At 46.9% G+C, this 27,651-nt stretch overlaps 1 protein-coding gene across 1 annotated transcript in view; it reads right to left on the reverse strand.

Annotated features, from left to right (window-relative positions):
* Positions 1 to 27,651, reverse strand: part of TNRC6A (trinucleotide repeat containing 6A) — a 42,259-nt gene that overhangs the window by 3,588 nt on the left and 11,020 nt on the right. The window contains exons 4-21 of the mRNA XM_026054175.1: positions 26,249 to 26,270; positions 18,918 to 19,253; positions 9,750 to 12,353; positions 9,012 to 9,176; positions 8,452 to 8,627; positions 8,079 to 8,159; positions 7,931 to 7,982; positions 7,514 to 7,656; positions 6,986 to 7,132; positions 6,684 to 6,821; positions 6,296 to 6,424; positions 6,116 to 6,193; positions 5,680 to 5,890; positions 3,050 to 3,181; positions 1,665 to 1,823; positions 1,167 to 1,307; positions 578 to 685; positions 166 to 384 (exon numbers count right to left, since the gene is read on the reverse strand). Of these exons, the coding sequence (XP_025909960.1) occupies positions 166 to 384; positions 578 to 685; positions 1,167 to 1,307; positions 1,665 to 1,823; positions 3,050 to 3,181; positions 5,680 to 5,890; positions 6,116 to 6,193; positions 6,296 to 6,424; positions 6,684 to 6,821; positions 6,986 to 7,132; positions 7,514 to 7,656; positions 7,931 to 7,982; positions 8,079 to 8,159; positions 8,452 to 8,627; positions 9,012 to 9,176; positions 9,750 to 12,353; positions 18,918 to 19,253; positions 26,249 to 26,270 (5,041 nt within the window). The remainder of the gene's footprint in view (positions 1 to 165; positions 385 to 577; positions 686 to 1,166; positions 1,308 to 1,664; positions 1,824 to 3,049; positions 3,182 to 5,679; positions 5,891 to 6,115; positions 6,194 to 6,295; positions 6,425 to 6,683; positions 6,822 to 6,985; positions 7,133 to 7,513; positions 7,657 to 7,930; positions 7,983 to 8,078; positions 8,160 to 8,451; positions 8,628 to 9,011; positions 9,177 to 9,749; positions 12,354 to 18,917; positions 19,254 to 26,248; positions 26,271 to 27,651) is intronic.

Here is a 27,651-nt window from a genome sequence, read left to right on the forward strand (position 1 = left end):
CAGCCCCAAGTCTCCAGCACTGCAGCTCACAGAGCAGCTTTGCTTTTGGCAAGAGAAGCTGCACAGCTGCAAGCTGAGAGTGACAAAATTGTTATCTGGACAGATACACAGRAGACTCCCTAGCTTCGGAACAAAACAAAAACCTCAGCACACAAGCATCCTTACCAGGGGTATATCTGGCATCAGAATTCCCCCATCCTCCACCCAAGCGCAGGGAGTTATCCCACGTGGATAAAGGTGGTTTCTGGCCTGTCAGCCCTGGGGGCGGGCGGGACGGAGCAGTGATGCTTTTAGGTGGCAAAGGGACCTTCCACAGCTCATGAGCCAGAGAGGTGTTAGTGACTGATCCAGGAGACCACGTTGATTTGGAATCACTGTTTCTGGCTACTGGAAGAAATGCCAAGACAAGCACAGTGAGCTCGCTGGTGCCCCCTTGCTGCAGCTGAATGCTGCTACGCTGCTTTGAAAAATAACAGTTACCAGTCAGAAGGAACTGCTGGAGCACTTTTATCAGCATTTAGTATCTCTGAGAAGCACAGGAAGGGTAAGAAACACCAATAATAAAAGCAGACATCACCTGAAGTGCTTTGTGCTGTACTGCTGAGGGAAACATTGTAGTTGGAGGCACGAATGGATGACCAGGCACTAGTTGAAGGCAGCGTGGTGTTCAAAGATGAGGATGACCCTGCAACAACAAGGACAGTTGCAGCACAGTCCTCAGAAATGCAGCAGAGTCAGAAACACAACTCGCAGCCCGGCTGCACAGACTAGGGACCGTCTCCACTGCTTCCAGGCTTCACCTTGGCCTCAACGCCGTTGCCGCACGCGTGGAGCGCCCGGCATCCTGCAGGAGTGCACCCGGAGCTCGCTCCGCACCGYGCTGGGGAGGTGACTGAGCCCTGCCTGCCTCTCTGCAAACACGCCGCTTCAGCGCACGGCGTTACAGCAGCAGCGCTCACACTGCAGCAGCAGCATTCCCTGAACATCTGTTGCATTGGGTCCAATAGCCCGGCTCGATCCAAAGGTGAGATTTTTGGCCATAAACCCCACATAATAAAAGCTAAATGAAACAATTGAAAAACAGTAACATTTCCACATATACTTACTGTGTCGCTGAACCGAGATTTGCAATTACTATTAAAAAAAAGAGTAGCATCTGAACATACCACTATTCCTGTCCCTGAGGTGGTCAACTTCCCGCACAGTATTAATTGAAAGATTGTTTATGACACTGCCAGGAGTGACGTAAGGGTCAGTTTCAGGGTCGATGTTTGGATAACCTTTCCATGGCTCACCAGGGCGAAATTCTAGGAAGAGAGATTCAGAAAAGCAGCGTTTGGATCTTGCTCAGGGAACAGCTGTTCAAACAGTGCAGCTCTTAATAATGACCTACAACCCAGAGCCTCTTAGACTTTTCATTTACTTAATTCAGTCCTCACCTTATTCATTTCATTTCTTGCCAAGGTAAAATCTCAAAGCAGGGAGAAATACTTCCCTTTGTACAACAAGGCCCCTAATTTCAATTTTGATTAGTGAAAACACATCCTTAGTGGTCTTTTAAAGGTTCCTCTCTCTTCCCTACAACTTGTAATGACCAAGAAACCCAGCAGAAACGCGGCCAAAAAGCAAGAAAGCAGCAAAGTGTAAGTACTGGTGTTGCGTACCTGGYGGCCAGTTAACACTGCTAGAGCCATTAGGCGATTTGGCACGGGGCCAGCCGTCCCCAATAGATCCRGGAGGACTGGCTGGGGAATTACTGCTGTTCATAAAGTCATACGGAACAAACGGAGACTCTTCCAGCCTAAAACCACTTGAAATAGCACCTGATAACAAATAAATAAAATAAAATAGCAATTTTTCTTAACCAGTCTCAGTATTAAGATTTCTATTGTGCAAATACAGGAATATACTGGGTAAGGATGTAGCTCTCAAGCACAGTTACGGCAAGTCCAAACAGCACAGAGAATCTACACAAACATCTACAGAAGTGCCTTTTATTAAAGGGCAACTTCAGGGCACACAAACCAGACCGTGCCAGATTCCCAGGAGGAATTGCCAAGCGCTGTGCTGGGCAGCACGCAGGGTGCCCAGGGCAAGGCTCGTCCTGAGCAGCCGGGCGGGAGCACGGGGACCCCGTGAAACGGGGAGCCCTGCACAGTCTGATCGCCTGCAACCCGCCAGGACCACTTCTGGAGGCAGCAGCAGCACAAACGAGAAGCATCTACCACCGAGGGAACAGAAGACTAGCTAGAGGCAACAGAGAGYTCAAATAACCAAACTTGTAGCACTATTTAATAAGCAGCATCCACAGCTAAAGCAACAGCGACACTCCTGACGATGAGATGAAACTCAGGTCTGTRAGCGCAGTACTGGGATATCCCCAATAGATGCTTAAGGCACCAAGCCATGGAAGTATTAAAGCGGCTGACAAGTCTAAAAATATCAAAACAATCTGAGGGGTCCCAGGAACCTGGGAGTACTTTATAACTATCTTTAGAAACAGAAACTTTGTGCAACAGACTGAAATTTTAACTGGTTGAGACTCCAAGCAACTGAAGCAGTTGAATTGTCTCAAGAATCCTGGCTGTGGAACTGAAAGCTGGAGTAGGCTGAGCACAGCAGAGGTGGTGCTTCATCCCCTGCAAACCTCCACGTTTTCAGCATGCAAACATGCACTTTCATGAACAAATCCCTGTAAGACAACTAAGGCCAGGAGGATGGGGGGCAGGAAGCCTAGAAAAACCTCGAGCTTCTGCTTTAAAAGATATGTAGCATTCTGTCTGCTTTAAAAATGCATGCTGCAAAAAGTTTCTATTAAATTCCATCACAACAAAACATTTTAGTATAACTGAAGACATTCAAAAAAACTATGGACTGCCATGAAAGATGAACCAAAGTCAGGCTACAGACAATGCACTGACAGCTACAAGCAACACTCAAAAATGTGACACCTCTCAGGTTAAATCTAGTAAACAAACACTTTATACACACAGAGGATTTGAAAATCTGACACGTTACATTACATATTATCTCCTGACACTTAACATACCATGTTTGCTGGAGTTTTGATCTAACGACGTGTTCACAGAAATGCTGTCTACTGTAGTCCATTTCCTCAGGCGGGATTGTGGCTCTTTAATACTGTTCATATCCATGTTTACATTCAAGTTTGAGTTCATTCCTAAGAACACACACAGTTTGAGAAAGACCAAGCAAACGCTTTTCTTCTGCTAACTACCAGCACTGTCTTAATGGGCTTTCAAGAGCACATTGCTATAGTTATTTCAGAGCAGCTAAGCTAAGCAATGCAAAGCACCCCGAGGTTCTCGGCTGATGTCTTCATGCAAAACTATGCTGGGGAAGAAGCCACTGGGAAAACGGGTAAAAGAAGCCCAAGATGTAAATGCCAAGAGGGCCATTTGTGGTAGGGGTCCAGCCCCAGCACTAGAGCTGCTCCCATCCACGAGGCACTGGGCTCGTGTCCCGCGGCACCCACGGCCAGACGCTCCCCACACAAGGGGACCTGCTCATCCCCTCCCGACCAACGCGCACAGACAGCCGGGCCCTGCTCCAGCCGCGTCCGTCCTGTTCACACCGCACTGCGCTTTGTCTTCACCTGCTCCGAGCTGCACTCTGCATTGCAGGAGCTCACTGCCAGGGAACCAACGTAACATCAAACCGGTCGCTCCAAGTATCTCTTGAGAACCTAGATTCCGGGCTCAAACACTGGGTCCACACCTTTGACTCCGGCACATCTGCACTCATGCTCAACTCTCAGCCATACTTGGTTAATCCTAACCCTTAAATGTATTAACTTCATCTCTTGAAATAAACCACTACAACATTTTGACAGTGTAAGGTATGGTAGAAAAACTTCTCAAATCTTGRCTATAAACAACTCTCTCTACTACTGAAAATTGGTGATTAATTTTGCTAAGGCAACATTCACTGCCATAAATTATTTTCTGTAAAGGCACAATTAAGAGTATTTAGCAGAAAAAAGTATTTTTAGCACTAGAGATACTTAATTCCATAAAAGGATCAGGATACAACCACAGGCACAACCACTTCCTCCCTTCAAAAACCTCTGCTTCTCACTACTCAAGGCCTATTCAATCTGGGCAAGCCAGCTCAGCAGACAGGAGCGCAGTTAGGGCCTGCTGCTCTCAGTACAGTCTCCTAATACCAGTATTAGGACACGGAGAAAAAAGACATCYCCTCAAGACCTTCCAGGAGCCGCCTGGATGTCCTCCCGTGACGGTGCTGCCACGCACAGAGCGCCCGGGACGCTGCCCGTCCTCCCCRAGCCAATTCTTCCCTTAAGGGTGATGTGAATTCCAGCCAGCCACTCTCCTCCCGCAAGCCCTTCGCCTATAGCGTTGCTGTAAGCGCTGCTTACAGCACTTATATAAGCACTGCTGTACTTGCCTATACACATTACACGGTGCCACCACAAAGGGATCCCAAAGCAGTCTCATACACTGCAGGTTCTTGAAAGGCAGCCACRGGAAAGGTGAGAAAGCAGCTGGCCTACCAATATTATGCAACAATTCACACCAAGGAGAGAGAAATTACCTCCAGCAGAAACAAAGTGAATCTAGTATTAGCAGGATGTAATTACCCAGCAGGAAGCTTGGCAAGAAAGTTAAACAGTCCTTTTGTTGGAACTAAACACAGTGCCTCTAACAACCAAGTGAACTTCATCTTTTATTCCTGGCCCTCTGAATGAAAGCAGCACGTAGATCTTGATGCCAATCATCACCAGCAACTATTGAGCAGCAGCCTGGACCTAAGCCTGCCACAAGCAAAGTCCCGGCGTGCCACATGCAGGGACAGCATGGCCTGCGTCGATTCACTGACTCCRCAGCGTTCCACCTACAGCACAACCACTTCAGCAGCGGTCTTGAAATAAACATTCTTTCTTTCTAAAAAGGGCAGTGAGAATGCAAAGGATATCAGCAAAGCAAAACAGAGAGGAGGATAAAACAGGGATAAAAGGCATACAGTYGTAGTAAGTTTAAGAGAGCATTAAAAAGGGACCTAAAGTAAGGAGAAAATATACAAGCCTGGAATTTCTGAAGTAGAAATTGGACAGAAGCCTGGAAACGTAGCAAGAAAAACATTAAAAAAGGACATGTTTTTATTTGTAAGTGTTGCAATGTTTTGCCTGAAATGAGACAATCATACTTTAAAATTCAAAAGTTAAAGACTTATTTTATAGCCTTAACCACTAGAAGGGAAATTAACATTTTGTTCTACCTCTGCAATTCTAGATTCAGTGAAAATATTTTTGAAATCTGAAGTAGTAAAACCATTTTGGTGGATTCTTTATCAGGGTTTTGCTTCTAAAAATCCTTATGCTCCAAAAGCCATGACTGCAAAAGGACTTTGTGCCAACATCTTGGGACCCACAGGACAGGAAAGAAATACAAGTGGATAGAAATTCTCAAAGAACTTTAGACATTTTGTACTTAAGCACAGCTACCCGCCTCTAGAAATGAGAGCTCAAAATTCCCCAGTGAACTAAGATAACTGGATGAGAACCATAAAGCACCACTACTGCCCTTAAAATTTTAAGCTATCACTGCTGTTTTCAGAGGAAAACAGCAGGCAAAGTCAGACRGGCTGCGTGTCCTACGCCACGTGAGTTGACTATTAAATCAGCGTGGAGAGACGCACCTATAGGGAAGCTGCTGAATGCATTTATTGGTGATGGCCCTTTCTGTAGCTCAGGAGTAGCATGGGGGATGACATTCTCAAGGAAGGATTTCATGGTGGATTGGTGGAGTGACTGCTGTTGAGAGGGTGGAGTCTGCTGCTTCATTAACAGGTTTGGATCAAGCTGACGGGACTGTTGCATCATCTGTTGCTGCATACTAAGAGATCGACCCTTGAAAAAAACAAAGCAGTTACAAAATATAGAGAGAGAATATTTGTGCACATTAGAGACAGTGAAATGCATCACTGTGCTCTGTGCTTCACAGCACAGCAAAAGCCAGTATTAAGCCCAGTGCATGCCTATACCTCAAAACTTGTCAAACATTTAAACAAGAAATTCAGTTCAGGATGAAGAGCATTATTCACTTTTCAGACCATCTTAAAGGTACTCATTTACCTGCTGCTCCTGCTGCTGACGACCACCAGAAGGCATGCTCCTCTGATTCTGCGCCTTTTGCTGCTGAGCCAACAGCCGCTAGGAGACAGGGCGTTGGAGGTTTAAAGAGCAGTTTAGAACCCAGGTAAGGTTCTACTCCAGGCTCAAACAGAACACACAGCCCCTGGCTCTGTCACTTACCTGTAACTGGGAGATCTGGGAAAGCTGGTTTAACTGGGACAGTTGATTCAACATGGCTACCTGTTGTGGGCCAAAAAGTGGGCTCAGGCCACCGTTGTTTGGTGCATACTTCAGTAATGATACTGGAACCTGCAAGATGGGCCAGCGTGAGGAGTGGCTCAAACGTTTATACAGGAACACCAACAATGACACGAGTCGCTAGTTATACCAGCGACAGAATATCACTGCCTCTGCTTAACAGCTGCCTGCTTTCTGCAACTCTGACCAGAACAAGCAAGTTTTCAAATATTTGCAGAATAACTATCAGCAATACCAATAAATGAAAAGCAATTAACCAAAGCAGCCTTTTGGTTAGCTTCTTCACCAAAAGTGCAACACACTCACTTACCTGAGGGGATAGTAATGGAGGAGGCACTTGAGCACGTGGATTAGGCTGAGATGAATTAAGAGGTTGTGCTGGAGGCTGCTGCATGCTCCTGGGCTGTGCTGCTAGATTACCAACACCAAACATACTGGGATTGCCATTCTGGGGAAAGGAAGGGCAGTCGGTGACAACATGGCTCTTCTGCTACCTCTCCCACCCCTATACCTTTGCATTACAAGTTAAACATGTAACAGTAGCTCAGATATTATATTAAAAGGCATTAAATGCTGTCAAGTACCATGCCAAAGATATGCACACAGCCTTACCTGTCTAACAGAATTCAAGTTTTGCATACCCAGCCCTGCTAGGGAGCCAAGGGCTTGGTTAGGTAGTGCACTATTTGAAGGGGGAAGCTTCATGTTTTGATTGGACATAAACTGCAAGTTTTGGGACTCGTCTGCTACAATGCCATCCTGATGGGACAGACAAACCAATGGGCACAACCAGCCAGCAAGCAAGCAGAAGGGAGAAACCATTGCCAGGAACAGAAGGGAAGAGTCAACGACAGTCCAGCATCAGCAGGAAACAGGCAGAAAACAAAAGAGATCAGGTTAGTGTTACTCGCACTGCAAATGCGCTATAGAAAGTGCTTAGTATTATTTATCAGTAAGTTATAAAACAGAACATGTCTTACAGATTAATAAGAAAATCCCAACTTTTCTCTCTACTAAAGGCAGGAAGCTAAGGAGCACACAGGTATTACTTAGAATGTAAATCTGAGAATGTTCTGAGTCAAAGAAGTCTGGAAGTATCCACCCATTAGGCAGCGACTAACCAGTTAGGCAGCGACTAACCTTATCAAAGTAAGGACCGCGATCCATGGAAGACTCTTTGGAAATCTGAGGACGAGAACCGGGGCCTTTTCCAACCACACGATTGTAATCTCCGACATTCAGGCCATGCTTATCCATCTCCATTCGCTTATCTTGCAATAACCCTAAAAAAATGTCTATTTATTTCAATTGTTCACAAATGATTTTACCTTCAAGTTAAATATCTCCCAAATAATTATTTAGCATTAACATACTTTAGTACTGAAAACATGTTTCTGAGAATGAACCACAATGAATAACATGAACACCTTTTTCTATATTTATTAAAGTTTTATACTTTATATATATTTATATAAAGTTTTATATAAAGTTTTATTTACATTTATTAAAAAGAAATGTAAAAGCTTCAAAACACAYCTAGGTTGTTTCTACGCTCACCTCCAGACATGTCCATCTTATTGCTCTGTATGGTTTCCTCTGGCGATTCTCTCTGAAGTAATAAAAGGAATCATGATTATTTAATAATAGTCTTTTGTATATTGTGTGCAAGAGGACAGTTAAAGCCAGGCAAAGGTGTGATACTTACTGAAAAAYTGAGATTTGTGAATTGCTTAATGAATGGATTGATCCATGTCTCATCTTGCTTATTTCCACCTTTCATTATTCCCTTGAAAACAAAAAGGCATTCCTGTGAGATATGAAAGATTTTTACCACCTACTAATAAAATTACACCAAGAAATGTTGCGAGCTAACATTAAAGCCCAACGCTGCTCTGCTCGCTGCAGGTGTCAGTTCTGATTTACCGCAGAAACAGAAGTGCAAAGGCCTTGGCTCAGCCCTCCATGGCAATGCCAGAACAGGAGCACAGTTCTCAGAAGCCCTTCCCTCCCCTGCCCTCCTCTCCATGGCCTACTTGCGTTCTCACATTTGGGTCGGATGTCTAACAAGAGAGGATTACCTTTGTAGGCATTTTTTTCATATACGGTGGCCAATTTAAAGATGGGTTAGCTTCTTGCGATGAACTGCTATTCCACATTCCAATCTCTACATCCTCTTCTTCCTCCCAGCTGGTCTGCCGACTGCCTGTCAAGGGCATTTCATCTCCACACCAGCTATCTTGCATAGATTTAGGTCCTGGTTGCAAAAAACAAACGAAAATAAAAGTCAACCAAACAAAACCCATTACATTAACATTTCAAACGATCTCAATGCAAGTCAGCTATTACATACTAAATATGCTACAGGAAACTAAACAGTGTTATTTAATCATGACAAGTTTCAGACTATTAATAGCGTTGATACAGGGAGGAAATTCTCTTCTGCATCTACTTGGTTAGAAGGTGCAAGAAAAATGGCATTAGCATCAGTGTCAAATGATCGTCCTTACGACTGACAGAACTTAGCTTTACGTTTATGTCAAGATGCAAGCCTTCAAAAAATTCCAAATATAAATCTTCTAGCTTGGTACTGCACCTTTCTCATCTATTCTTTATTCAAACACGATGAAAAAAGACTCACCAGGTTTATTTGGAGCCTGTTGACCAAGAGAAGCACTTCCCCAGCCAGAGGTGCCTGCTGCATCACTGATGGGTTCTCCCCAGCTAGTACCAGTATCCATGGGTTTCCCCCACGCTGAAGTTCCATTATCTACAGTGGTGGCTGGAGCTGAAGGCTCTCCCCAACCTTTTTAAAGCGGTATGAGTTACTGACATGTTTTTCAGTAGAATTTAAAACATACTTAATAGAATCAAGTAATTTGCTTTTTCTAGACCCCTAACGTGCAATGAAAGACTTGTTAATACAATTTATATTTATATCAATGTAAATATTGCAACTGCAAGCTGTTCCATGAAAAAAATAAGAAAAAACACTTGTTCCATTACATTTTGAATACACAGATTTCTAAGCTATTAAGTTTGTAAGAACTACTCTTTAAATTTCAGCTATTCTTTTCAGCTGAGGAAGAGGCAGATCATAAAATACTTCACCAATTATGCAAACTCATAAACAATTATTGATCATGGTCCCCAATTCTACAAAACTGGAAAGTCTGCTCTCAAATTTAGAGCTGCATTCGCGCTTTATTTGTGCTGACAATGATACTTATTTCCTGAAGTAAAACATTCTGAAGRAGTATTTTCTTTCTATAAAAGTGTATAGAAAGTCACTACTGCCTTCTGCTTTGCACTTTTAAAGCAAAACAGTTATGTGACACAAGAACAGAAAAAAAAWTTACAATTAATCAAAAGCACAAACGTGTATAAAACCAAGCCTTACCAGAACTGTTCTCCTTGCTAGACATGGCACTTGAAGACAGTAGCTGCTGATGTACCTGTGCTTGCTGGTCTGAACTGCTGCTACTGTTTGGGACATTTTTATTCCACATATTCACATTTTTGTAGTTGTATTTGCTCGGATCGCCCCAAGCAGAAGTTCCATCATCAATCTCCATTTTACGGCGTATGGACTCGGGCGACGGCTCCTCCCAGCCTGTGGGCTCTTCCTCCTTTGCTGGTGTTGGCATCGGCCCTCCCAGCCAGCCTGAGCCCGGCGGTTTACTGGTGGCGGATGGTGCTCCCCACGACCCAACGTCTTGCTTGCTCCATTCCGGAGAGCTGACTGGCTTTGACGAATCCYCCCAGCCTTGAGGCTGACTGGGTTTAGGAGGGTCTCCCCAGCCCTGACTCTGATTAGACTTTGCAGGCTCATCCCATCCCGACGAGTTATTCGGGTTTGTGTTACTGCCTCCCCAGGTAACAGAATTTGATTTACCCGGCTCATTCCAGCCAGATACTGATCTGTCACTGTCGCTACCTCCTGAACTGGATTTCTTGGCCTCGCCCCAATGGTTATTTCTCGAATTTTCTCCCCAGCTTTCGCTGGCAGAAACTGCCCAACCCTGGCTGGCCTTTTGTCCATCTACCCATCCCTGTTTGATTTTCTGTGCGTCATTCCAGGATGACTTTTCCTCTTTGCCACTTCCCCATGATTGATTGCTCTTGACCATTACTGTAGCAGCAGAATCTTCCTCCCACCCCCCTTGGCTGTTTGACCCTTTGGAGTCTCCCCACCTTGTAGCAGACTTTGGATCTCCCCACCCCGATACAGATGAGGTATCATTATTATTAGGGCTAGGTCTATCCACACATCCCCCTGAGCTGGAAGCCTGTGTCACAGAGCCGCCCCAGGCCTCTGTCCCATTGTCAGTTTTTCTTTCACCCCTTGGTGACGTTTCAGTATCCCAGGCAGTGTTCTGTTTGATTGGAGTCTGTCCCCAACCAGAGTTGGAGAGGACACGTGGATCTAGGTCAGTTCTGTTCACTATGCTTTGGAGTAACGCGTGCTGGTCAACTTTTCTTCTCTCGCGAGTCTGTCCCTCTGCAGCTGCTCTCTCCTCATGGCATCCAGTGCTCTCCGTACTACCTTCGCTATCCCCCGTACCTGTTTTGGCCCATGCGCTGGTCTGCTCGCTGATCTGAGATGCAGCAGAACTCTGGCTGTTAAGGTCTTCCTCGTCAGTAGATTTCCATCCGTTTGTAAACTTCCTGCCGTTTCCATTCAGGCTTTCATTGGAATGCTGATTACTAGGCAGTTTACTCCATTCCCCGTTTGAAATGTTAGTGCCAGTGTTTTGTGCAGGGTTGCCCCAACCTCTCCTATTCCCGCCAGCACTCGCGCCGTTGCCGCTTCCCCACGGCATGTTCTGGGAGCTGCCTGTCCCTGCCTCCCACACCCCTCCTCCTTTATTCCCATTGATTTGAAAGTTAGTGCTGCCAGGCCCGCTGATGCCTGGCTGCATTAGAGTTGCATTCACAGTGTCACCATTAGCTTGGCTGTTTGGGCCTGAACATTTGTCTCCAGAGTAATTAGAACCATAGGCACCCCACGTAGTACCGTAAGATCCGCCACTTTTTGCCTCACCATTGCTAAGGTGAGAAATGGAAGTGCCGTTTGTCACTGGAGAGGCCTGAATCTGAGAATGATTCATTGTGCTCACACGCCAGGCCCCATGCCCTGTATTATTAGGCAGTTCGTTAATCTGCACTGAACCAGCAGAGTTTGGTAAACTAGAGGTCATAAAGTTAGTAGTGTTATTTGGTCCATTCATTTCAGTGTTAAGGTTTTGAGGTTGCCCACTGAATGAAACCTTCCTTGTACCATTTACTTCAGAATCACAATTTTCCTGAAGGCTTCCCCAGGAACCATGGGCTGAACCACCCACTTTAGAGTTAATACTCTGATTATTAGATATCTGACCTATGGTACTGCACTGAATACTTGTGCCAGAATTACCACTCCCTACAGACCCTTTCAGGGCATGTCCATTGTTCTCCAATACAGGCCAGGCACCATGGTTGCCATTTGAATTCAAAGTGCTTGGATTTAACCCTCCATTTGATGAAGAGTTTATGGTGCCCCAAGCATTCATTCTATTGTTGCTACTTTCAGATTTGCTGTCAGGAGCATCCACAGAAACTTGACATGTGCTTATTAGGGTTCCATGGGATAAACCCCACGGCCCATTAATACTTCCATTGCCCACATTATTGCTGTTGCTACCAACCACAAACTTATTTTGAGAACCATGTCCAATGCCATTTCGAATGCCATCGCTTTCACCACCTGTGCTCCCTGAAGCCATTATAACAAGGTTTCTCTCTGACCCAGAGCTAGAGGCAGAGTCAGTGTCCATACATTCTGATGTCAACTCTGGGTCACTGCCCGTGATTGATGGCCATGCTTCTTTGTCAGAGCCGTCTACAATAACTTTATCCCAGTTTGTGCTGGAGTCACTATTTGAAGAGACTGGTCCCCAGTGAGAATTTTCATAATGGGATCCTAGACCGCTGTGGTTCAGATCTAAAGAGAGGGAGAAAAATCCAAGAGCATTATTATAAATTCAGTATTATTACTTCATTAAACAGAAAACAGATAAAAGTACAAAAATACCAAGCACTGTTTTGTGTATTTTATCACCACAGATTATGAAAAAGCTTTGCAGCACAGCTGTCGAAAACAGCTCCCCATGCATTACCTAGAACACCTCTCACCAGCATGCAAAGTAGCAACCTTACATCAAGCACCAAGAAACACATCTAGAAGGTACYGTTCTTGCTTACCAGAGAAATGGTATTCAAAAATACTCTGTAGCACCAGAGGCAAAATACTTTATGAAAAAAGCAACTTGTGCGTTAAAAAAATACAACAGTATACAAAAAGAAGAGATTCTGAAAGCTAGAAATCCAAATATGATATTAAACTGACCTAGCAATAGCAATTGCTATGTGACAACAGCCCGAGAAACATCATTCAAAGACATTATACAAAAACTTTTTTTGAGAATACAAGATTATTTAAGATACTTTCTTTTATACMTCTTCACAGACACAAAGACCAAAAGCCAGTCCTAAGAAAGCTCTGTTTGGGCAGTACAGATGAAGTGCGGCAGCTGAGCTGTAATTCTCATTTTCATCGACACAGGAACCACCACTTCTTTCTGAGTAAGGAATGTGATGGGCATGGCACGTTCCAATACCCTTGTTTTACCATGCTCTGCTATCTCGTGCTCCTTAAGCCTTCTAAAGAGGCCTGACCTCCCTGGTGCACCAAAGTGTTAACCCCAGGCAGGCAGAGGCACCCGGGCAAGCCTGGCCTCGGTGCTCCGCTGCAGCACGGCTCCTGGTGCAACTGGGGCAGGTTCACAGGGCCCTGCCCTGGGGTGCTTGACTTTCAAAGGGAGCTCGAGAACACCACGAGAAGCAGGAAACCCGGAAAAACGTTTTTAAACAGAACATAACAAATTCAAATACTATACTTATGACCTTGATAATCCACAATAAACAGCAACACACAGATCAGAAAAGTTTGAACTTAAGTTACCGTACATAGTTTACCAAGTATCATACTGTTGCACAAGTTCAAGTGTATATTAAATATCTATATATCTGTCCTAGAGTTTAAAAAAACGATCTGGCCAAAGACCATACAGTGTGATGTAACAGAAAGCAAGAACCACCCATCGCGGGCACTCCTGCAAAGCAAAGAGCTGGGATCGATCAGCTGGAGGTGGCAGGTAAAACACAGGACACCGGGAGGCCGGCAGGAGAAAGGGAGGCAGAAAGGAGGCCCGGAGCCAGGGGGGCCGAGCTGGGGCTGCAGGGACTGAAGCACCTGGCAGTGCCTCAGCCTGGAAAGGAGAGCAGAATCCCAGCGCATCCCTGGGGCACAGGGAGAGGGTGAGCAGGGGAGCGCAGCCTGGACCCCGCAAGGCCCGGCCGGCACCAGCTCCGCAAGGGGCCACCAGCCCCTCGGGCTGCAGATCTTCACCCAGATTTTGTAAAACAACATCCAACCTACATCAAAGAACAATCAAACACTATCCCCATGCAGCAGCAAGTCAACAGCACCAAAAGCTGTCCTAACAAGACGTTCTCATTAGGTAGCAGTAATCCCAGCAAGACCCCAAAGCAGCAGCAGCAGCAGGAGTGAATACGTGGGCAATTAGGCTGGCGAATTCAGTGCGAGGGGAGAGACTGTGACTACAGACCAGAGGCAAACTGCAAACCCTAGTATGACAGTAACAGAATGCATAAAAAATAAGCTTGCATTTGATTAAAATTCTAGCATGATAGTTTACAACCTAGACACAGGTTGTAACAAGCGCAGAATATCAACACAACAGAACCAGTAATTTACTCAAGCAGAACTTCAGCCTATCACATGCAAAACTTCCTTGACTAACAATCTTTCCTACATACAACAACTGTGTGCTGTGACTTCTGTCATGAGAAAGTGTTCTGAGTGTACCTATTTAAATCCCTGAAACCCAGGAACTCCTAGGATTGAATTTAAAAATGAAGAGTAAACAAGCTATTATCTCTGACTTTGCCCCCCACGTGTGACATACCACAAAACCACCCTCAAAACCTGAAAAATTAGTTTATGACACATCCGGTGCATAACAAGACCAGTCAGTAACAATCTGCAGTTCTGCTCTTAGATTTCTGATTACAGACTCCAAATGAACTTTTGTTGTTTTAATATCGGGCAAAAGATTTACCCAAACCTGAATTTTCTGAGCTTCAGTAATCTACTTTTTTTCAGTAATTTCTAATTTAGTAACCTAGCGCACTGTGCTTATGAGTTAGTCTGTGGGGAACGTTTTTCTTCTTGCAGATGTGGTTTAGGCTAACCAACCAGCAGGACCGAGAAGCCCCAACGAGGAAACGGCTGCACTTTGCTCCCTGTCCCCGCCGGCAGTTGCACCACATACCGGTACACACAGGCTGCCACACACCCCTGCCAAGCCAGGGAACGACGACAGCAAAACCCAGAAGTGTGTCTGTTAACAGGGGGTATCTGCTTCCTATGCCGGAGCAGCTACCCCAGCGCGTAGTGGCACGTTCCCGCGGCCGCACGTTCCCGCGGCCACAGGGGCGCCCAGGGCTGCGAGCGCGGCCGCCCAGGCCCCCACATGGCGCAGCTCCATGCATGTTAACTCCCTTCGACACCACCGAGTGGCCGTTCATCACACGAGCAGGAAAGAGAAAAGCAGAAAAAAAGGAAACACCCAGAGTACTTTAAAACTAAAGTGCTATTCCTAAGGCTTCAAATAGCTTTTTTACCCCGTATTAATTCTAGTGTATTTTAAAAAATCAAAAATCTTTAACCAAATGCAATATGCAAAGGCACACAGCAAATATACTATGGAAACACATGCCATTAAAAAACAGGTAAGCCAAAAGCCAGTAACAGCAAAAAATAAAATAAAATCCAGACAGAACTGTGCGAAACAACCACTAAAGGCACAAGCAAAGCGCGAGACAGAGAGCTGAGCATCACCTGACTGGTTAGGGGAGTGGCTCACCAAGTCCCGAATGGGAGGCATGCCTAGGAAAGAAGAGAGGCAGGAATTAGGGACGGCACGGATTGAGCTTGCTCCTCCCGGGCCGCTCGCTGCGCTCCACGCACTCAGGACCAGCTCTTTCCCAGGAAAGCTTTCTCTTTAGCGTCCTCTCTCAGGCTTGTCGTGTTAGTGATGAGCAAGATCTGAAGCAACTCACAGCCCTGACAAGTGTCGTAAGGGAAAATCAAATTTGCTATCAAATTAAACTTTAAGCACTGCATGTAGAAAATTAATTATTAACTTTTTCCTACTTTTACTACTTTTTTCCAATGCTAGTTAGTTTTTATACATTTAGCGCTTTAATTCAACCAATTTAAGGTGCCCTTAACTTTAAAGCCTTGATTTACAGAAGAGAAAGGAAGAAGCGGCAGTCCCTGGAAGCCGGTGGTTTCTGACCGCACACGCGGCCGTTTGGGGGCTCGGCCCTGCAGGTCCGGGGTGCCGGGCACCAACATCCCTGCACGGGGCGGCTGCTCGCGCCGCGGCGAGCGGCAGGACCCAGCACGGCCCTGCAGCGGCTCGCGGGAGCAGCCAGGCCCCACCGCCACCGCCGCTCCTGCCCACGGTCCCAGCAGGCAGGGGAGGAAAGCACGTTGCAGAGGGTCCGAACGCACAGTCTGGACGTTGGATACAGAGCTCAGTTCCTCCCTTCTTACTCCTAAAATAACCCAGAAGAAAAAGGAAAAGTCTTTCACTTGCCAACCTCCTGCTTTAAYGTGATTTTGCAGCTCCGCTGCGAGGAGCAAGACCCACTCACGGCCACAGGGGAAGCCAAGAAACTCGGTGCGAGTGAAGCCAGGAGTCCACGGGCTCTCCTGCCTTTCGCTCTGCCCTGCAGTCCCAGTTACTGCTGGTCAGTGTTTTAGTGCACTATACGACTCATTTTATGGTAGAAACCAGCCACCCTGACATGCTACAAGGGATAAGGGCAAACAAAGCAACATTCACGGTTTTCTTTCCGTATGAAACCCACAAAGAGGAGAAACTTCCAGGAAAGCCAACAACTGAACTTGGTAAGGAAGCATTCTGATAAAAAGCTACCTAAGTACGGATTTCTTAAAATAAGCCCCTTGCCCAAGACTGTATCTATTTTCTAAGTCCTACACATGACAGGGGCTCCACTTAAAAGCCTTTTTGAAGAGATACAGATCAAAGTCCATAAAAAACAGACAAACATCAGAGAGTCAAGAACTGGAGGCCCCTGGAAGCTGCTCTGCTCCAGCACACGCTGGGCCAGCCCCAGGGTCGCTGCACGGCCGGGCTTGCAAAGCAGAAGGAGGACGGATCTGTCAAGGTTCGGCACGCTTCTGGTGGGACCTAATGATGACAGTTTCTTCTCGGTGGTCAAAATAGGAACTACGGAGAGCAAGTGTGTATGACAAAGACAGGCAAACACTTGCACCATTCGCTTTCAGATGCGAGGGTTATCAGAGCACCTCACGTTACTCTTGCACACTGCCGAGGAACTCCACAATAGCTTGCAAGCAATTCATTAGACAAGATTAGGACCATGACAAAAACTCCATCACTGAAAAAATACTTGTATTTGCATTATCACCTCCCTCCGTATCTCCAAGAACATTACAAGTGTTAACCTTTGAGATACCTCAACCAGACCTTATTCCCGATCATCCCAGACATCCGTGCCCAGCAGACGCAGCGAGGAGCAGATCTGGCAGCACGTGGTGCTGCAGCCCACACAAACACTTCCAGGAGAGGGGAGTTTTGCCAACTCTGCTCTCTCTGCAAAGTTCTCCGACAGGCAGACACGTTATCAGTAACATTCAAGCGTTAGACCCTGTGCAAAAGCCTCAGCTCCTAGCAGAGCGGCGTCCCCAGCGTCCAGTGCCACCAGCGGGGACAGAGCGGCATCTCGTATAGCAGAGGCTGCCCAGGCAGAGCACAAGCGGGCAGAGCGCAGGATGCAAGCGGGAGCGCGAGGGATTCCGGCCCGGGCAGGGCTCGCTAGGGAGGTGGGCCAGGCTGGGCAGGGGTGTGCTCCTCAGCACAGCGCCAGGAAGCTCAGAGGGCTCGCTACGGGCGACACTGATCTACCGGGGGGATTTTCATTTGGATCACTACCTGCTASCACACCGCTCCACCGGCAGAGGATGCATTTCAGGAGGAAAGGCTCTGGGTTAAAAGCAAGCAAGCACAGGAAAGGTTATTTCAGCAGCTCACTGTGGGCAGTAACACTACTATACACGTGAAGTAGAAGAGTAGCTACTTCCTCAAAATCACCTCTCGGATTAGGAAAAAAACAAACAAACAAAAAAGCTTCATCAGTACATGACAAATCTAACACTGGGTAATAATACCAAAACCTTCCTCCAGTGAGCACGTGGATAAGCTGCTCTCAAACCCCTGGCTGTTTACAGAATCTTAAAGAAGTAGAACTCAAAATGAAGGTAATTGGAGCAGCTCAAAATGTAGTTAGTGTGATGTATCAAGGCTACTACTAAGGCTTTAAAAAAAATAAAATTTTATTTTTTATTTTTTTTTTTTTTTGTAACTGAAGTGGTCCGGAAATCATATCCCTTATAGAGTTCAAAATACTACTTTGGGAAAAATATTGTGAATTTAGTAACGTTTCAGAAGATAATACCTACAGTAAAACAAAGGCTGCATCATCTATGGTGCCAGCTACGCACATACACTAAAACCAAATTCAACTGTAAGTTTTAAAATATGTAAATATTTGTCTATGTTACACATTTATATGCATTAATACGAAATTCCATTACAAAAACTACATCATTAGAAGCAAAGCTACTTCTTTTTCCCAGCCAAAAATAAATTGCCTTTATCATCCCTGCCAATTCAGTCAACTATATAAGCCAGTGAATTCACTGAGGTGCAAATTATGCACAGCTAAAAGATTAGCTTTATTACTCTAAGAAGGTATTCGGAGAGAAGGCATGCCAAGCCAAGATGGCAAAGGCTACCAATACTTAGATAATCATCATCATCAATGTATAATGCTAATCAATTTTGTAAAGCAATCAAGCTTCAGGAAGATGGAAAAATTTGGTTGTTTTTTGGTACTGTAAACAAGCCATGCCCTTTGGAAATCTCTAGATAAGGGAAAAACGTTTTGAGAGGCTGTTCAGAATGCCCTAAGGCTGACTGAGAGTCTTTGAGGCCTGTGCATCACAAACAGGCATAAAGACATTGCTGGCACTGTGAGCAGATCTGGATCAGCTCTTATGATGAAGAATGAAAATTCAGAATGTGGAGCAGAGCTGTCTTTCCCGCAAGATCCGTTCAGAAAGAGATGCACATCCCTGCGGAGCACCGGCGAGAAGCAGCAACTAAGATGCACGGAGTTGAGGCTGCAGCGAGCACAGAGGTGCCTGCGGGCGCCCTGCAGTGTTTAACACTGGGCTGTGACACTGCGGGGGACCTCGTCGTGCTATAGCTTACTTTAGAAGTTTAAATAATACCGCAATGAAGTATTTTGGTAATATCAGAGTTCAAAATATTCAGTTTTAAAGGAAAATCAGGTACCTGCCCCTCACCTGGCTGTTTTTTGCTGCTGTTCGGCACTTCTCCGTTGGTCACGGGCTGCTTATTTGTGACAGTACTGCCTCCCGACTGGTCGTTTAACACTTTAGGAGTAGATCCCAGGTTTGCAGCTATCACTGGTAACTGCTGACCTCGTTTCAGAAGCTGTTTCTGTTCCTGGTGTCGAAATCGTGGTGGTACTTCACGAGGAGGATATCGAGGCAAGGTCTGCTGCTGCTGACTGTTGGCTGGGGCCCGCTTGGCATTATTATTAGTGCTGGTTGCTGTGGAAGTGCCGCTGGAGGTGACGGGCTGAGGCTGGCTTACACTTGTCTTGGTTTGTTCTGGCACTGTCCCCACCCCCAAAAAGAGGAAAAAAAAGTTGGACAAAGTCATTCACGAGAGTAGCAATTAGAAAGAAAATGAAGATCAATAAAATATCTTAGATGTGCTTATGCACTATGCGATGGCAGCGTTACTTTCTGACTAAGGCTGTAGCTTGCTCCTGCTCACACTCTGTCACCCTGCACGGGCGGGAGCCGGCCGCTCGGAGCGCGCTGCCTCTGCTGAACCGCTTCCATTTAAACCCTACCTAAAGAAACGCTCCAACTATGACAAAGCTTTCTGTAACAGAAGTTTTGGAGCGCTACGCACAGAACTACCTTCTGGTTTCAACACTAACAAGACCACGAGATCAAGAGGGCCGTGCAGAACTCTGCCGAGAGCAGCCTGGTTTGCCAGCCCGGGCACCCGGGGGACCCTCCACGCTGCCAAGGCAGGGGGCTGCTACAGGAAGAGCTGCTGGGACAGGCAGTGCCTCGAGCAATCCAACAGCAACGGGAAGCATGGAAGCATTCAGGCAGAGGCGCCCAGGCCCCATGCCAAGGAAGGAATCCTGCAACTCCTTCCCAGTGCCTCCCAGGGCCAGAATAAACAACGTGGAACTCGCTCCTGCGGCGTGGGATCCGTGGAACAGCCCTTGGGCCCTGCCACAGCACCGCTGCTCTGACGCTCTCCTCCCAGCTCTCCCACAAGGTGCCCACGGGCACGTCCAGGCTGAGCCCCTCAGAGGCACCCAAGGCCTCCCGTACTCTCCTTGGTGCTCGTCTACCCGCTTGGTGAAGTCACAGTCTCCGGCCAGAACTTTCCAAAACAAAACTGACTGCCTTAGAAGTTATCATGTAATTTAATTCACATGACCTTCCTGCTGCTAACAGCAAGGGCACAGCTTTAGGATACAACTTCTCTAGCAACAAACATCCAGAAGGGCTCCCGCTTGTTACTGCTCATTCCCTGTGTTCCTCGCCAGGCCTCCAAAGAGAAGGAGCAAGGCAGCTCTCACCAGGCTATGCCAAGAGGAGAAAAATAATCCAGGGTAAAAACTCATCGCAAGGGTTGTATTTGCGTTGCGATCCCGGAGCGCAGAGCTGCGGGCCCAGCTGCAGCAGGCGGCTGCTGTGCCCTACGGAGGCTGCGCACTGGGCAGGAGGTGCCAGGTGGGGACTGGGGCTGCGCGCGGGGCTCCAGCCCCTACGGCCCCGCTGCAAGTCACCTCGGGGACCACAGGGCTGTGTTACTTGCAAGGGAAAGTTTTGTACATTGACAGCGTCTAAACACACACGAGGCTCGTGTCCCACGAGCAGCATCCTTAAAGCTTTTCCAACTGCGCTGCACTCAGTAACGTCCCAGCAGGGCAGGAACAGGAGGAGCTGCTGCACGACCCAAAATGAGGGTTTGCTTGTTGGTTTGCTGTGGGGACGAACGGGAGGGACAGGGGGGACCACAGCAGGAAGTGCCCATTTCACTTCCAGATACATACATATAACACAGCATAAATGAAAATGAACTCAATTTTTTGTTTAAAACAGCAACCTGAATTCAGTCACATTTTYGGGTCATATTATAGGTGGCATTTCTACTACAGCCCATTACACACTTAATGAAATGTGGCCTTTAGAACAAAACCTAAGAAGGAGCAGCTGCGTTGCGATGAAGAGCTATGTCCAGCCGGCCAAGAGAGGCGGGCAGGAGCGAGCGGGCGCGGRCAGCGCCTGCACGGGTCCCCGGGCACCGCGTCCCGCGGCGGCTGCTGCCCAGCCCAGGGGACGGGACAGAGCCCAGCGGTGCCYGGCGGCCCCGCGCGCCAGCACGGGCAAGCGGCCAAGGCCACCGCACCTATGGGCAAGCTCCTAAAACAGCTAACGCCACACGGGACTCCACGGATGACAGCTATTTATACTAATAAAGGAAAGAATCCAGCGCAGGGTTTCAGGGGCATCTAGGGATCAAAACTGAGCTTCCAAGCACAAAAGTCTTTGTATTTGTATTTATAAATATTTATAAATACATTTATCAAACAGTCTTTGTATACAAATGTATTTCTATTTATTCCTTTTAGCATCTCCAGGTTTAAAAATAAAGAGAGCTGAAAGTGACTATTTTTTGTGCTACTTTAGCAAATATCTAATAYAATGTGAATAATTTAAGACACAACCAATTATCACATTTCTGTGGTCTAGGTACTAAGAAGCTTTGAAATAAGAACCATTTTTTCCTCAATACACAATCTGTACACCTACTCCCCAAGTCTTTGATGTGTTTTATCAACACGCCTTCTGCCAAAACCGAGTCACGCTAATTACATGTCACAGCTTAAAGCTCAGCTCAGCCTCCATCTGAGGGTGCTGACAATGATACGCAGAAAACAAGCACTTTTGCAGCCAGTAAATCATTATCAGCCACACAGAGCAGCCACAGGAGAAGGGCATTGCTCGGGGACAGACACATCCCTCAGGCTTCGCACGCTGCGCTCGGGCTGGCAGCTAGAGCCAGCAGCAACAGTCTGTCTGCGCGCGCTGCTCCCGAGGAGGCTGCAGGGCCCCGTGCCGTGGCGCCGGCAGCGATCCCGCAGTCCCAAGCGGCCGCCCCGGGTGCCGGCGGGCGCAGAGCGCAGTGCCCACGCRGTGCCCTCTGCCCGGGCTGCTCCGGGCGCGCTCCAGCACGGCTCACCCGCTGCGCAGAGCCCATCCTGCAGATCTGCTGCCTTCTGGCTCCGGAGCAGCGCGCCCAACAYGCTGCATCCCGCCACGGCCAGCCCCGTGGCTGCAGCACCAGCAGCTCCTCTCGCACAGCCCAGCACCACGGCATTCTCCTATGCTCTCCACACTCCTTTCTGCACCACGTACACAGCACTCCTTCCATGAGCAGCCGATTACACACAGCCGCTTTGCCTGCACAGGGGTGCTGCTGACACGCAGATGTGCAGTACCTTCACACGGTACCTCCAAGCTGAGATTTAGCAGCAGAGCTTGTAGGTGCCGCAGATTCCCCTCGCTCCCCGGGCACCCAGCGCACCCTGCAAGCTGCCCCACTTCTCTGGAAATTCAGCCAGCTCTGTTACTGTCTTAGGTAGTCTGTTGGTATTCCTACACAGCTACTAGATATCCTAGCATACTTTAACCCTTATTATTTTTAATTTGTTCTAAACAAGTTGCTTGTTTACTAGAAGTTTGACTGCAGTACTATTTTGCACACACCAGTATGTTCTCTGGACTCGCACTAAAGTAGAAAGGCGATTATGTTAACCGACAGTATCACAGTTAATTTACTTGACTAGCAGCAGCAAGCTTACCAAAATTGCTACCAGTAATGACAAATTTTCAGAAAGAACAAACCTGCTGGACACGCACAGAGCAGGGCTGGAGGAGCCACCGTTTACAGGGAGATTCCAGAGAAAGCCGCTTCCAACTCGTGTTGCTTTCCCACTCTGCAGATTTCATTAGAAAATGGAGGAGAAGCATGGTGTCATTTTACCGCTCCAGGAGCGCTGCCTGCCAACTCCTCCCGGAGCAGGGGCCCAGGGCCTGAAACTCCCCCTCCAATAAAAAAATATGGCAGCTGTTTGCTGAACTTTGCTGCAGACGGCAGCTTGGCCGGCACCAAAGCRGCGCGGGGGCGAGCGCGCGCAGCGGCTGCCGCTCGGGGTGCGCTGCCGCGCGGCGCCGCACCAGCCCGCGGCCTCCCGGCCGCCACACACAAGATGCAGTGCTAGAATTTTCGCTGTGGAAAAATGGCCGCAGCTGTAAGCACCGCGAGCTGATCTGGAAAATATCTCACCGGTTGCCAATTCCTTAACCCCTGCGGAGCCGCGCGGGGAGCAACGCGGCCGCAGCTCCCGCCCGTTCGCGGTCCAGCTTTAAAGCCAACAAAACACTTTTCCAGCAAGGTAGAGCACAGTTATGTAAGAGAGGGGGGAAAGGGAGCCCGGATGACTTTGCTTGACAGAGAAGAAAGTGAGTGAGAAGTTTCCAAGGTGGGAAATATGACTCAAAGATTCAGTTCCCCACCCAGCTATTTTTAACTGCACTTTCTGTTTCAGGGCTCCAGTCGCAGTTTATTAAACGCGGCGCTTTCTGCCCATGGCAGCTACAAAACAGCAAACTTCACAGCTAAAATCGTCCGAGGGTGTCGGTTCCAACTCGTATTGTTTGGCAAAGCACTAAAGCACTCGGAGCTACCAAGCACAACACCAGTGTTACTGCTCAATCTTTTTAAAATTTATTTATTTTACTAYGACGTACTGCATGTATATTGAAGTGTGTGCAAAAATACATTTCATCTCACAATGAAATCTGACTCTGCAGAAATACATCATGATTATTAATGTGGACGTTATACAACAAAAGTCAACTACTCTTCTTGAATAACATCCAGTTTAGAGCCTGGCTTATCATTAGCTAGTCAGGGCCACAGCAGTGTTTGCAGATTTCTGTTGCACAGATAGCCRGATGGAACGGATTGATTTGTCTTGAATGGTTCCAACACGAAATACAGCAAAAATACCCATTTTGCCCAGCTCTAAGGACTACCACAACAATCAACAACTCGACAGTATTCTCAACCAATAAGGGCATTCAAAGAACATTCATTATTTCTAAAAATACCTGGTGCAAGAGCCCTTGGAAGGCAGCGCCGGTGCCAGAATGCATTACGCTAGGTGCTGTGCAAACAGAGAAAGCTCCCGCTTAGCGACCGAGCTGTTAATCTGTAACTACTGGAGGCTCCCTCTTCCTTCCTTCAGCAACAGATACACAGAGTCAGGCAGGTTAAAACACTCGAAATCCACAGCAATTAGCATCACTGCAAACCTAAAAAGCTACATGTACCAGAACGGTCACAGCAGCACCGTGGTTATTACTTCAGTCCCCAACCCCGAGCAGGGAGGAGAAGCAGCCTCGTTCACTCCCTGGCAAGCAGCCTCCCGTTTTCACACGCACGCTGATAGCTACTTCAGATGGCACTGCAGCAATTACCACCCCAGCTAAGAACACTGTTTGGAGCCATCCACAACACACTCAAAAACAAGAAACACTCTCCCCTGCCAAACATCCTCCACTCCCCACATAACCAGCTACTGCTCTGAAACAAGGAGTGTGCTGTGAATTATTTAGCGATCCCGCGCTCCCGCATTCTAGCTTCAGCTCATGCACAAAATAAATTATTTAAGACGTAAACGCGATGGAAACTTGGAAACTAATGAAACATTAATTTGCATCCTGAATACAAGCAGGCAAAACTGTTGAAACAGAGAAAGAGGTATGTGCAACAAGCAACAAATTGGAGTCCTATTAAAACTTGCGTGGCTGAGCCCGAGACGCGGGTGCTCGCTGGGAAGCTCCGCCAGCGCCTGTGACAGTTCTCGCTCCTGCTGCACTTCCTGCAAAACTCTGCTAACAACAACGTAACGGGAACGAAGGGCACGAGGTCTCCAAAGAGACAGCTAAAAACCGGGATTGCTTCGTCCTTCCCAGCAGTGTTTTGCCCACTCCGTGCCCGGAGCGGCGGCAGCACTCCCTCCTTCCCGCTATTTTTAGGCGGCTGCTTCTGCAGCCTCGTCCCCAGGCGCCACCGCCGCACGAACACGCGGGTCAAACGTTCAAAAGGGACCATATCATTTAAAGCAAGTATTTCATAATTTCTGCACTGTATTTTCAAACATAGCTCACTGGTGCTGAATAAAGAGACTTTCACGTTTATTTCAACCTGGTTTACTATCTCCTGAAGGAGCATATAGAAGAAAGTGTTTAGTCCATCATGCAACTCCATGAACTGCCTAGGAAAAGGTGTTTAAAAAAAGTTGGGTGAAAATCAGTTATTAATTATAATACCCCTGAGGCTTCTTCCATCACCTCTTAGTATTCAGTCCTGTTCCTGAGCCAAACATAAAATTCCCACTGATTTCAGTACCCAGGGAGTCAGGCTTTAAGTCAGCGCAAGCAAATGCACAGAGTAGTGGCAGGTATGGAAGTCCCCAGCACTGTCACGCACTGCAGGAATGGGGCAGTGGCACTGGCATTCCCACAGCCCTCGTGTACCAGCAGCTTTCCCAGCCTCAGATATTCCATAAACACTGCAGACTCGAGCAGAAGCAGTGGTGTTTTTGTGCAAAGAATCCCCCTCCTCTGCTTCAACCGTGTGCTAATTAGCAGTTTTCTTATCCAATAGCAAAGGGGACTTTAATTCGTTTCCTTGCCTCATCTCAAGCACTTGGTGCCCTAAACCATTTTTCCTACCTTCATGCCAGAACATATTTTAGATGTTTCCAAAAGTAACTGCATTTCTGCTAAGTGGGGCTTCTAATCTCCTATTTCTACCACTGTTTTAGGTAAGCATTTAATTACATGCAATGTTCCCTAAAAACAGGGATTCAGCAGGTACTCAACAGGATCAGCTATGTGATCATATCAACCCCTCAACGTGCTAGGTGCTAAAATTCAAAAGAAACCAAAAAGAACCTTTTCTTCCCCCCTTGCAAGCAGCAGGGTGCAAGGGAGGCCTTTCTGAAGGCCYGAGGCACTCAGGGCAAGGGCAGTTTTCCAGGCCTGCTACCGCGAGCCGAAGGGGCAGCTTCCCACGGCACCACTGAGAGCCGCTCCCGTCAAGGCCTCTGGCTGCAGGTGGCCCCGCCGGGCGCTGCCCCTCGCCCAGCGCCGCCGCGCGGGCCGGCGCGCAGAGCCCATCACAAGCAGGGCTAGAGCCCTTCGCACTTCCCAAACCCAGCGAAAAGGGGAAGAGCAAACGAGCTCACGGCTACATGCAAATGCCTAGCGCTACAGCAGTAACTGAGAATGAAAAACAGGAACGATGCAAACAGGCAAATCCTGGGTAAACCGCCAGCCCGCTCCTTCCCTGGCCTTTCATGGCAAACGCTTGACACAGCTCAACTCAATTTTCACAGTTCCTGTTTCTTTCAGTTTGAAGAAAAACTTTCAGGTGATCATTTGATTCGATATATTTTAAATTGCAGAGATAATATAGAAAATAGAATTAACTTTAAATAACTTACCTTTGATTTTTTGTTCAATGGCCTAGAAAAAGAAAGAAAGCGTCAGTGATTTTTGCAGATAAGGAAAACTACATGTGCACGTGCCACTTTATAAAGCAACATTAGCCTTAGAATTCCCTCTTCTAAAATGGTTTAACGTTATTTAATTATCTACTTCAGAAGCATGTCTCTAACCAACACTTGCCAACTTTTCCTTATGCCTAGAAAGCTGTTTAAATATTACAGAAGACAAAATTAATTTGAAAGATAGCTATATGAAACAGACAAAATTAAACTTGCAAATTAACATGTTTGAAGCAAATTAAACACTGTGCCTAGAAGCAAGGAACCTCTACCACATTATTGCAGAACAGGGCAGGGAAGAAAGGGAGGGACCTGGAAACCTCAAGGCAGTAGGGAAGTAAATGCAAATCTTTAGTCTTTCCAAGATTCAACCCACTATGCCTGTGATATGGCCAAGATAAGAGATCTATTTGAATAAAACAGGGTACAAAGGGGGGGAGAAGCACTTATTGTCACCAGAAAGTGCACCTGAATGTGTGGTTTTAAACGGCCAAAGCAGYTTCCCCAGGTCAGCTCAAAAGCCCAAGTCCTAGATCTTCCCATCTGAAGCAGAGTGCTCTTAATTATCACTTTTAAAGGCGCTATTTTCAAAGCAAAATGAGATTTAATATGATAGGGTCATTTTGGTAGACGTACATAGCTCTTTTTAATTATGATACTGCATATATTCCATATCATGGAATAAAGTAATTTTAGATAAAGTGACTATTGTCTATAATTAAAACCTTGAAAAGGGAGGGAGGGAGGGAGAGGGAGAATACTTAAATGTTAGCAATGTCGGGCTGACTACGGAAATGTTATTAGTGAATCTTTAATGCCATATCCTCACTTGTGTTAAGGAAATCAAGAATATATTAAAAAAATCTACTTTTTGCCTTTTTAAGCTGCCTAGCATTTAGACACAGTCAAAATGCAACTCTTACTCCCAAGAAATCCACATATTTTTATTCATTTTTTTTCCTTATCCTTATTGCCCTGGCTCTGCCACTGCGAATGCTCCTCATTTTGCAGAGCGCAGCTGCTGTCCTTGGCACCACTCAATGTCCCAACTGCTGATTTAAGCTGACTTTGTCCAACAATCTGATTTAAAGTTCACTTTGAGGGCTCGGGCAGCTCAGTATGCACTCTGCACTGCGAGATGCTCCTTGCACCACATGGGGCTTTGAGACAAGAACTCGTAACACACTCTCTCCCGGTTAGAAGCATGGTTATGAAGCGTAAAGGAAACAGCAGCAGAAGGTGCCCATGAGCACGATACAAGCAGCAGGCCAGGAAGGCTCTTCCCTTGCTAAGCTGCTGTCCTACCTCCGCTGCAGCCACACTTTTCCCCAACTCTTGTT

The sequence above is a fragment of the Nothoprocta perdicaria genome, unplaced genomic scaffold, assembly GCF_003342845.1.
Source record: "Nothoprocta perdicaria isolate Ctin4 unplaced genomic scaffold, notPer1 scaffold_12, whole genome shotgun sequence".
Classification (NCBI taxonomy): Eukaryota; Metazoa; Chordata; class Aves; order Tinamiformes; family Tinamidae; genus Nothoprocta; species Nothoprocta perdicaria.